At 48.3% G+C, this 12,172-nt stretch overlaps 1 protein-coding gene across 1 annotated transcript in view; it reads left to right on the top strand.

The window, feature by feature from the left end:
• LOC149439369 (complement C2-like) overlaps positions 1-12,172 on the top strand; it is a gene marked incomplete at its 5' end in the record, with an annotated part of 72,960 nt that overhangs the window by 48,219 nt on the left and 12,569 nt on the right. Inside the window, 2 exons of the mRNA XM_089659110.1 lie at positions 73-149; positions 11,936-12,042. Coding sequence (XP_089515236.1) covers positions 73-149; positions 11,936-12,042 — 184 coding nt within the window. The remainder of the gene's footprint in view (positions 1-72; positions 150-11,935; positions 12,043-12,172) is intronic.

The following is a 12,172-nucleotide window of genomic DNA, read 5'->3' as shown; positions in this document are numbered from 1 at the left end:
AGTTGCTTTTGTCACCTGGACATTACATTCTGTATTGTTCATGTCTTCTAAATTGACTTTCTTCCATTTCAGGCCTATCTGCATCCCATGTACGGAGCCAGCCAACCGCGCCATGAAAAAGCCCAGCACCGCTACCTGCAATGAACACAGTAATGTGTGCCCTGTATTTCTCTGTCACTTGAACTCATGAGGCTTTTTAAAAGGAAACCTATATTAAATGTGTTAGCTACCAGTGCTCAACTCCACTTTTCAATTGCTATTTGCCTGGCTGTTATATTAATCCAAAGGCTTCGATCATGAGTTTAAAGTGTTACAAAACCCACAACAGTAATATCAGCCTGTATATACAGTAAACCATGCTTGTTATACTCACTGTGGTACCTTAGGGGTTAATCCTCCACATTATGTAAAAAGGATGTTTGATCCTGTCTTCTCTGATCCTCCCCTTCTTCTACTGTCCCCAATCCAGCTGCTGATAGTATAGAGCCCTAGGAGACAATTTGCACATGCTCAGTTTGGTGTTTATTGCTAGAGTTTTTTTTTGGGAGAGTGCATGTGATCGGCACAGGGTCAATCAGCACTGTCCAGACAGAGGGTCAGCCTCATAGGACAGTCAAAGGAAAATGAAAACTCCTCCTGCAAGCTTTAACCAGTGCTCTGATGGACACTGATAGAATTCACAAGACTGCTCTAACTGCTGATTAGAATAGGTATTTAGCAGTTTATATTTAGTAAAATAATTGCACTTCTGCGTTCTGTGTACTGTGAAAGACCAGATACAGTGAATGCAGGGTCCGGGGAGACCAGATATAGTGAATGCAGGGTCCGGGGAGACCACATACAGTGAATGCAGGGTCCGGGGAGACCAGATACAGTGAATGCAGGGTCCAGGGAGACCAGATACAGTGAATGCAGGGTCCAGGGAGACCAGATACAGTGAATGCAGGGTCCGGGGAGACCAGATATAGTGAATGCAGGGTCCGGGGAGACCAGATATAGTGAATGCAGGGTCCGGGGAGACCAGATATAGTGAATGCAGGGTCCTCGGAGACCAGATATAGTGAATGCAGGGTCCTCGGAGACCAGATATAGTGAATGCAGGGTCCGGGGAGACCAGATATAGTGAATGCGGGGTCCTGGGAGACCAGATATAGTGAATGCGGGGTCCTGGGAGACCGGATATAGTGAATGCAGAGCCTGGGGAAACCAGATACAGTGAATGCAGGGTCCGGGAAGAGCATATATAGTGAATGCAGGGTCCGGGAAGAGCATATATAGTGAATGCAGGGTCTGGGGTTTAGTAACACTTTGATTGTTGCTCCATAAAAAGTACGTAGATCAGACGTTCTACAGTAACCTCACTGCATGTACTATACGTGCTAAATTAGTAACTCACAGCTCTAGAGACAGTCAGGCAACTAGCATTTTCAGAAGAAGATCAGCAATAGCAGCAAATGATGTTTCTCTAAATACAGGTTTACTTTACAGCTAAACTTCAAACAGGTAAATAGTTGAAATGATTTGCCAAAGGATTTGTATTTCTGTCCTTTCAGTCTTAAAATTTACACTGTTCTGCCACACACAGCACAGCCCTGTTTGTCTCTGCTGCAGTTAAGTAACACTTCCAGGTATTACCCTTCTCCACCCTATGGAAAGACCCTGATGAGCTTACCTCCCTGTTTCTCTGCTGTCTCCCCCTAGAAGCATGCTCCTTGCATTGCAGCACAACTGATTGGCTTCTTCACTCTGCTTCTCCCTCTAATTGGCTTTTCCACGCTGCTTCTCCCTCTGATTAGCTTCTCCACACTACTTTTTCCTCTGGCTTCTTCCTCTGATTGGCTTCTTCACTCTACTTCTCTCTCTGATTGGCTTCTTCACTCTACTTCTCTCTCTGATTGGCTTCTTCACCCTGCTTCTCCCTCTGATTGGCTTATTTACTCTACTGCTCCCTCTGGCTTCTTCACTCTGCTTCTCCCTGATTGGCGTCTTCACTCTGCTTCTCCCTCTCATTGGCTTCTTCACTCTGCTTCTCTCTCTGATTGGCTTCTTCACTCTGCTTCTCCCTGATTGATGTCTTCACTCTACTTCTCCCTCTGATTGGCTTCTTTACCCTACTTCTCCCTCTGGCTTCTTCACTCTGCTTCTCCCTCTGATTGGCTTCTTCACTCTGCTTCTCCCTCTGATTGGCTTCTTTACCCTACTTCTCCCTCTGGCTTCTTCACTCTTCTTCTCCCTCTGAATGGCTTCTTCACTCTGCTTCTCCCTCTGATTGGCTTCTTCACTCTTCTTCTCCCTCTGATTGGCTTCTTCACTCTGCTTCTCCCTCTGATTGGCTTCTTCACTCTACTTCTCCCTTTGATTGGCTTATTTACTCTACTTCTCCCTGATTGGCGTCTTCACTCTGCTTCTCCCTCTGATTAGCTTCTTCGCTCTGCTTCTCCCTCTCCCAGTCTGATCTCTGGTGTACAGAGACAGTAAGTAATACAAGATGGCTTTCATGCTCTTAACCATTAAAAAGATGAAAAGTACTCTCCGCACTCCCATTACAACACATGGATTCCAATTTGTTGAAGCCAGCGGTCACTGTAAAGTCCCTGACCTTAGGACCTCCCCTTTAATGTGTTTCTACCGAAAGGTGAAATGCCTTAGAGGGAGGTCCTAAGAGCAAGGACTTCACAGTGACTTTTGTCTTCAACAAATCAGAATCTATGTGAAGTCATTGAAGAGCAGAGAGTTCTTTTCTTTTTGTCTATGGAGTGTGTTGAAGTGTGGACAGCTCCATGGTTCACCTGCACTTGGCACTGAGAGCAGAATTGGAGCAACTTGGTTTGAAGCAGTGGAGATTGCTTTTTACATACATTACTGAACCAGTGAATGTTTCATAAAGTCCTTTAAGTGAGATGAACTTTTGTACCAGGCGCTCCTCAGTACACATCCAAGAGTAATTTACCATCTGACGAGCGCTCCCTTTGTCGCCATCAAACAGGTAGCAGCTTAGGACCAGAACAGAGTCCTCCCCAATGAGCAGTTTAACCACTATGGTGGAGGGGATGTGTGGTTAAGGGAACAATGGCACATACAGTTTTGTTCAAAATAATAGCAGTGTGTTGAAAAAAGTGAATAAAGCTCAAAATCCTTCTAATAGCTTTTATTTCCATACACACAAACACATTGGGAACACGACACTTTCTATTCCAAATCAAAACATGAAGAAAAATAGATCAAATTTGTGTTGTTCCTTTAAAAACATTTAAGAAAAGTGAATATTAGACTGTTCAAAAAAATAGCAGTGTTTGTATTCTTCTTTACAAACTCAAACATTCACTATATAAACTGAAAAATGTTTGAAGATTTTGCTTTCCTTTGAATCACTTAATGAATATTTGGTTGTATAAGCACTGTTTCTGAGAACTGCTGTACATCTGTGTTGCATGGAGTCACCCAACTTCTGGCCCCTGTGAACAGGTATTCCAGCCCAGGATGATTGGACTACATTCCACAGTTCTTCTCTATTTGGAATAAGATCCGTGGATTGGGCTGGCCACTCCATAACGTCAATCTTGTTGGTCTGGAACCAAGATGTTGCACGTTTACTGGTGTGTTTGGGGTCGTTGTCTTGTTAGAACACCCATTTCAAGGGCATTTCCTCTTCAGCATAAGGCAGCATGACCTCTTCAAGTATTCTGATGTATTCGAACTGATCTGTGATCCCTGGTATGCGATAAATAGGCCCAACACCGTAGTATGAGAAACATCCCCATATCATGATGCTTGCACCACCATGCTTCACTGTCTTCACAGTGTACTGTATCTTGAATTCAGTGTTTGGGGGTCGTCTGACAAACTGTCTCCGGCCACTAGACCCAAAAAGAACAATCTTACTTTCATCAGTCCACAAAATGTTGTGCCATTTCTCTTTAGGCCAGTCAATGTGCTCTTTGGCAAATTGTAACCTCTTCAGCACATCTTTTTTTCAACAGTGGGACTTTGCGGGGGCTTCTTGCAGATAGCTTGGCTTCACATAGGCGTCTTCTAATTGTAACAGTACTCACAGGTAACTTTACACCTTCTTTCATCTTCCTGGAGCTGATTGTTGGCTGAGTCCTTGCCATTTTGGCTATTCTTCTATCCATTCGAATGGTAGTTTTTCGCTTTCTTCCACGTCTTTCAGGTTTTGGTTGCCATTTTAAAGCATTTGCGATCATTTTAGCTACGCAGCCTATAATTTTCTGCACTTCTTTATATGTTTTCCCCTCTCCAATCAACTTTTTAATCAAGGTACGCTGTTCATCTAAACAATGTCTGGAACGACCCATTTTCCTCAGAATTTCAGAGAGAAATGCACTGTAACCAGCATGTACAACATTTGCTGCCTTCCTTCCTTAAATAAGGGCAATAATTTCCACCTGTTTTTCAAAGAATGAATGACCTCACTAATAGAACTCCACACTGCTATTATTTTGAACATGCCCCTTTCAATTAGTGATTCAATTACACAGAATCAGCAGCATGCATGTCATGACTGTTGGGTCTGTTGGATTTCTTTTACTCTACTACACCTGCTAGTAAATGATTTGCCATGTAGAAATATCATTTCTACCAAAAACAGAGATTGATCAGGTTAGTGATGTCTGACTGCTATTATTTTGAACACAACTGTATATGGTGGGATCGTCCAAAAATACAGGTGTTTTGGCAAGATATAGTTCAATTCATACAGGAGATTATGGGTTTACTATTCAGAAAGACCCATGGGTGTGTTTATTTTGTAGGTCAGAGATGTCAGTGAAACAATATAAATATAGTATACTATATCACCTAATTAGCACGGAAAGGACTTATCCCCACATTTTGGCAGTTACAGGAACCCCCAACAATGAGGGATTGGATAGTTAGGATCGAGTATATGAATAAGATGGCGGAGTTATACTATATAGATGAAGATAAAATAGAAACATTTAGAAAGGAATTGTAAGGGACCGCCTGGCTGTACTACTAGCACTCCACTGAATAGGCGTCCCCAGCGCACGGAATCTAAGTCCCAGGGTGCTTGTTCACCAGGGCCCCTGATGGTGGGGATGGACTTGGAGCTCCCCGAGACCAGGTCGTGACTACTGGGTGCGTCCGTCAGTGGTAGTAGTATGCGCAAGGGGCTCCCACGGGGAAGAGTCTGATGTGAGGAGGTCGGAAGACCCCACTGCAAGGGATGGATGGATGGATGAGCAAGGTCAGACGGGCCGGGTCGGTAACAGAGAGGACGGCAAGGTACAAGGCAGCGGGCATAGAATGGTCGGGTCACACGCCAGGTCAGCAACAACAGGTCAAATCCAATCAGGGGCATTCAGGAGAGAGGTCAGGCAAAGCAAGGGTCAGAGCAGGAGAAAGCAGCAAGGTCAGGTACAATCCGGGTCAAAACGTACAAGGGGTACAGGATCACAGGTTCACAGGATGCAGGGAAGACCAGAAGGCACTGAATGACAGCTCAGGGCCATTTAAATATCCCGCCCTGCGCTGCCATTGGTGCCCAGCGGGCGGCCGTGGCTTCTACTGCGCATGCGCGAACTCGAACGCCGCGGCCGGCCCGGACCTAGTGCCCGTGTCCCTGCACAGGGCGGTGCACTGCGCCTGCGCCGGGACCATCGCGGCAGGGATCGAGGAGATCCCTGACATTGCCCCCCCCTACGGGCAGCCTCCGGATGCCCACCCGATCTCTCCACCACGGGTGATCGCGAAAAAACCTCCGGACAAGTCTGGGTGCATGGACATTATGGGCTGGTTCCCAAGAATTGTCTTCAGGGCCATAGCCCTTCCATTTGATAAGGAATTGGGTCTGGCCTCCCCTCCTTCGACACTTCAGGATTGTTTCAACCTCAAACTCTTCTTCTCCCTCGACCGTTACCGCTTCCGGGGGTCTAGATTCCCGGTCAGGGAAGGCATCTGGGACCACTGGCTTCAGCAGGGACACATGGAAGACTGGGTGGATCTTGAGCGTGTCAGGGAGGACGAGTCCGTAGGCTACTTCGTTAACCATCCGTTTAATGCAGAAGGGGCCTATAAATTTGGGTCCCAATTTCTTTGACGGGCAAAGCATTTTTAAATTGGACGTCGCCAGCCAAACCTTCTCCCCAGGCCGCAATAGCAGATCTCCTCTCCGTTTCTTGTTGAATGCTTTCCTGTAGTCTTCCTGGGCCCGACTGATGGCCTCTTGAAGCTTCTTATTGTTCGCGGCGAAAAACGTTACCACATCTTGTGTTGCTGGTATTGGGCATTCCGAAACCAAATCCGGGAGGAAGACTGGGTGAAAGCCATAGTTGGCAAAGAACGGGGACTGCCCTGTTGCTGAGTGGCGGGCGTTGTTGTACGCAAATTCCGCTAGAGGTAGAAGTGGCATCCAGTCATCTTGAGTAAACGAAGTATAGCATCTTAAGTATTGCTCTAAGGTCTGATTGGTCCTTTCGGTTTGACCGTTAGTTTGAGGGTGGAACGCAGAGGAGAGAGATAATTTGATGTCCAGGGCTTTGCACAGTGCTCTCCAAAATCTGGATGTGAACTGGACCCCCCGGTCCGAGACAATGTCTTCGGGGACCCCATGCAACCTGACTACCTCACGAATGAAGACTCGCGCGGTCTCGGCCGCCGAGGGGGTTTTCTTCAACGGGATGAAGTGGGCCATCTTGGACAAGCGGTCCACGACCACCAGGATTGCCGTGTGGTCTAGGGATGGCGGAAGCTCGACTATAAAGTCTAATGAGATCTTTTGCCAAGGCCGTTCAGGAATAGGTAAGGGTCGCAGCAGACCCCAAACCTTGTTTCTTGATGGCTTGTTCTTCTGGCAGGTGACACAGGACCTTACATAGCCCTTACAATCCTTAGCCATGTCTGGCCACCAAAATGAGCGTCGGAGAAGTTCCAGGGTCTTTTCTGGGCCAAAGTGCCCCGCCATCGGGTGGTCGTGGCAATGCCCCAAGACCAGGGTTCGGGCTTCTTCCGGCACCACAATTCGATCTTCCCTCCATAGGAGTCCCTCCTTGTTCTGGAGCGGCCCTCCGCCTGGGGTAGAGAAGTTTGTGGATGCCTCCATTAGCCTGGAACGAAGGTCCGACTGAAGGACCAAGAAGTTACCCGAGGACAGGATGGTGTCGGGTACTGGGATCTCCTTGGCGTCTTCGTACATCCGTGATAACGCATCCGGCTTAGTGTTCTTTGATCCAGGCCGGTACGTAATGTGGAAGTTGAATCTTGAAAAGAATAGTGCCCATCTCGCCTGTCGCGGGCGTAGACGCTTGGCGGTTCTCAGATATTCTAAGTTCTTGTGGTCAGTAAATATTAAGATGGGGTGCACCGCACCTTCCAGCAGGTACCTCCATTCCTCTAACGCCGTCTTGATCGCTAGTAGCTCTCGATCACCGATATCATAGCTCCTCTCCGCTGAGGTAAGCTTCCGTGAGAAGAACGCTACAGGATGGAGCAGTTCCTTGGTGCCTTTTCGTTGGGAGAGGATGGAGCCTACCGCATTCTCCGATGCATCTACCTCCAAGATATAGGGCAGGGCGGCGTCTGGGTGACCCAAAATGGGTGCCGAAGTGAACAGTTTCTTCAAGGCTTCGAAAGCTCCCTGCGCTTCTGGTGTCCATCTGAACCGGGTTCCCAGCTTGGTTAGCTGAGTAATGGGGGAGACCAGACCCGAGAAGTTCTTGATGAACTTCCGGTAAAAATTTTCAAAACCGATGAATCGTTGGACGCCTTTCCTGTCTGTGGGTTCAGGCCAATCCAGTATTGCAGCGACCTTCTGGGGATCCATCGTGACCCCTGCGGTGGAGATAATCAGGCCCAAGAAGGCAATGCTGGATTGTTCAAAACAACATTTCTCTGCCTTGGCGTACAACCCATGCTGCCGCAACCGCCCCAATACTTTTGCTACATGTATTCTGTGTTCCCCCAAAGACGGGGAGAAAATCAGAATGTCGTCTAAATAAACGATCACAAAGACATCCAGAAAGTCCCTAAAAATATCATTCACAAAGTGTTGAAAAGTGGCCGGAGCATTGCACAACCCGAACGGCATGACCAGATATTCAAAATGACCGAAGCGGGTGCGGAAGGCCGTCTTCCACTCGTCCCCCTCCCTTATGCGAATCAAGTTGTACGCCCCCCTCAGATCCAGCTTGGTAAAAACCACTGCTGACTTTAAACTTTGGAACAGCTCTGGTACTAACGGTAGTGGGTAACGGTTTTTTATCGTGACCCTGTTCAATTCCCTGTAATCGATACACGGCCTTAAGGTTTTGTCTTTCTTTTCAACAAAGAAGATTCCCGCCCCCGCCGGTGAAGTGGAGTGGCGGATGAACCCCTTCTGGAGGCTGTCCTCGATATATTCCTTTAGGGCCCCCAATTCGGGCTCTGAAAGGGGGAAGATTCGCCCAAAAGGAATTTCTGAGCCGGGTAACAGGTCAATGGGACAGTCATAAGGGCGGTGGGGGGGTAGAGTATCGGCTCCCCGTTTGCTGAACACATCTAGAAACCCATGGTAGACTGCAGGGATTACTTGTTTTAATTCAGCTTCCCCCTCGGAGCACAGGAGGATTTGGGGGCCCCCGGGCCCGAAGTGCGGCAGTATACCCGACAGTATGGGGAAGGGAACGTGATTACTCCGGTCTCCCAGTCAATCTGGGGGTTATGGGCCCGTAACCATGGGAGCCCCAGAATGACTGGGAAGAGGGGTGAAGCTATAGCATCCAGGCGGAGGAGTTCCTGGTGCTGGCCGGCAATGACAGTGGTGATAGAGGGGGTTTCCTGGTTAACTACCCCCGATTTTATTCGGGAACCGTCGGCCAAATAAATATTGAACCCCTTCTGTTTTAATTGGAGAGGAATACCCTGCTGGTGAGCAAAATTAATATCCAAGAAGCAGCTGCATGCCCCCGAGTCAATTATGGCCGATACTTCCACGGTCCTTTCTGGAAGCTGAAAGGAAAGGGGTACCACTAAGTATTGGGATGGACCAACATTGCCAATGGATAAGGAAGAAGAGGTGCACTTACTCAGTTTCTGCGGGCAGGATCGTGCCATATGACCAGCTTCGCCACAATAGAGGCACAGGTTCTGGGATCGTCTGCGCAGATGTTCCTCTGGGGATAGTTTAGGCCGTGCCAGGCCGAGTTGCATGGGTTCGGGGTTATCTCCAGGTGGCCGGTTTTGGATGATTGGCCTAGGTGTTTGACTGGGACCTTGAAATGATCCCCAGGGATTTCCATGACCCTGGCCGGACCTCTCAAACCTGCGTTCCCGCAGTCTACGGTCAATTTTAATGGTCAGTGCTATTAAGTCCTCTAAAGTCTCAGGTACCTCCACCCGGGCGAGCTCATCTTTCAGGCCTTCTGATAGGCCTATACGGAACTGATGCAGGAGTGCGAACTCGTTCCAGCGAGTATCCCCCATCCACCGCCTAAACTCAGATGCGTACTCCTCCGCCGCTCGGCGGCCTTGCCGGAGCGTGTACAGAGTAGCTTCAGCAGAAGCTGCCCGCTGCGGGTCATCATAAAGGATGGCCATTGCATCAAAAAAACTGTCAACCGAACTGAGGTGAGGGTCATTTTTTCCCCGTAATCGATGGGCCCAGTCTTGGGGTTCACCCTGCAGGAGGGAGATGACGAACCCCACCTTCACGGATTCAGTCACGAAGGTTCGGGGTTGTAGCTCAAAATAGAGGAGACAGGACTCGCGGAATGATCTGAAACGTGTGCGGTCCCCGTGGAAACGTTCTGGTAAGGGTACTCGGGGATCGACCGCCGGGAGTGGTGCGGATGCCCCAGACACCAGCACAGGGGCTGCTACGGCTGGAGGTGCGGGGACCGCGGCCTGTGGGGCGGGAACGGATATAGTGCAGGTCTGGAATTGGGTTTCAATCTGCTGACATCTATCCTGCAGGGCCGATACGGCCTGTGTCAAATTAGACAGGTGCCTGCAGATCTCCTCAAGCGGCGAGGGACCTCCTCTAGACTCAGTCATGGCCTTCTGGTACTGTAGATATGTGTAAGATTGTAAGCTGTTGTGCTGCACCGCAGGCTAGCCCATACCGTACACCCATACACTGATTCCTGCTCTTTTAGGGTAATAACAGGTAAGGTGTGGCAGCTTAGTTGTGCCCGCCAGTAGGTAAATTACTTCACTACCTTCATCCATCAGGAGGCGCCGTGCTGTGCAGCACAAGGGTCTCAGCCTTTGGGCTGGGTGTATGTAAATTTATTGTATGTTTCCAGCATTTGTGGTTGTGTTTATTTGCCACATCTAAGTAAAATTCTGTTGTGGCAAAAGATGGTGTTGGGGTTGCTTTCCTTGTTCGTGACTTCACTGTATCCTGGGGAGCCCACCCTGGTACACGGCTTACACAGCCACATGGCAGGAATAGGCAATATGGATTTACAAGGAATACTTATCAGCTACTGATGGATTTTAACTCACATTGATTTGCGTGTAACATCTGCTAAGTTTCTTTTCTAACTTTGTTCTGAAGTGTCAACACTTAAAATATTCCATGTGCTAAAATGACAATGTAAGGGACCGCCTGGCGGTACTACTAGCACTCCACTGAATAGGCGTCCCCAGCGCACGGAATCTAAGTCCCAGGGTGCTTGTTCACCAGGGCCCCTGATGGTGGGGATGGACTTGGAGCTCCCCGAGACCAGGTCGTGACTACTGGGTGCGTCCGTCAGTGGTAGTAGTATGCGCAAGGGGCTCCCACGGGGAAGAGTCTGATGTGAGGAGGTCGGAAGACCCCACTGCAAGGGATGGATGGATGGATGAGCAAGGTCAGACGGGCCGGGTCGGTAACAGAGAGGACGGCAAGGTACAAGGCAGCGGGCATAGAATGGTCGGGTCACACGCCAGGTCAGCAACAGCAGGTCAAATCCAATCAGGGGCATTCAGGAGAGAGGTCAGGCAAAGCAAGGGTCAAAGCAGGAGAAAGCAGCAAGGTCAGGTACAATCCGGGTCAAAACTTACAAGGGGTACAGGATCACAGGTTCACAGGATGCAGGGAAGACCAGAAGGCACTGAATGACAGCTCAGGGCCATTTAAATATCCCGCCCTGCGCTGCCATTGGTGCCCAGCGGGCGGCCGCGGCTTCTACTGCGCATGCGCGAACTCGAACGCCGCGGCCGGCCCGGACCTAGTGCCCGTGTCCCTGCACAGGGCGGTGCACTGCGCCTGCGCCGGGACCATCGCGGCAGGGATCGAGGAGATCCCTGACAGGAATGGAGTATATGGTATGACTTTCAAGACAACTGAAAAATATCTGGAAGTGATGGGAGTCCCAGGTAGTAAGGCTAGAGAATTCAATCGAATAACTGGAGGGCCGATATGAAGAAAAGAAGAATGGAGAGGAGAATCAAAGGCGGAAAGAGAGAAATCCATAAAAAGGAAAAGTAAGGAGAGATAATAGGGACATAAACACAGACAGGAGAAGACAGAAGTAGAGTCGGAAAGAACTATTTGGACAGGGGTAATTTAACAGGGGGGTAGGGATGGGGATTGATAATTAATGTGGAATGTTTATATTTTTTATAAAATTATATAATGTTGATTTATGTATTGGAAAATTTACTAAAAGATATAATAACAAAAAAAAAACCAGAGTCCTCCCACACTAGATTTTCTTTGATGTAAAAAGCACCTTACAGTATATCTGTTAGAACCAATTTCCACTGGTATCAGTCCATTCACACATCAGGCATTATATAATTTATCACCTTTCAATGACAGATATACAAACTGCAGCACATTTGTGGACACAACTGGGATCTGGTTGACAAATATCCCCCTTTGTATCAGAGTGATGGATAAGGGATATTGGTATTGCTGAGACATTTTGGGGAGTAAAGATTCTCCAGGATTGGTTATTAGGAGTTGCTCCTGATGTTCTTTGTTTTCTTGCAGGGAATCATTTGTTGTCTTCCAGTGACATACCGGCTGGATTTATCGCCAAGACAAAAGACCAAAATGTGCTGAGAGAAGGGAGAGTCTACATAAAACACAATAAAGCGGTAAGCCGAACACACTTACTATACATTGACTTCTGTTCCATATCCACATAGGGTTTCATCAGCTGTCAGCCAGCATCTTGTGCAGGGGTGCTCAACATTTTGAAAAGGGAAGCCCACTTAAAGTGATTCT

Source organism: Staurois parvus, unplaced genomic scaffold, assembly GCF_062004578.1.
Source record: "Staurois parvus isolate SC_StPar_1 unplaced genomic scaffold, SC_StPar_1.0 ptg001133l, whole genome shotgun sequence".
Lineage (NCBI taxonomy): Eukaryota > Metazoa > Chordata > Amphibia > Anura > Ranidae > Staurois > Staurois parvus.
This window is presented reverse-complemented; position numbering and strand designations above follow the sequence as displayed.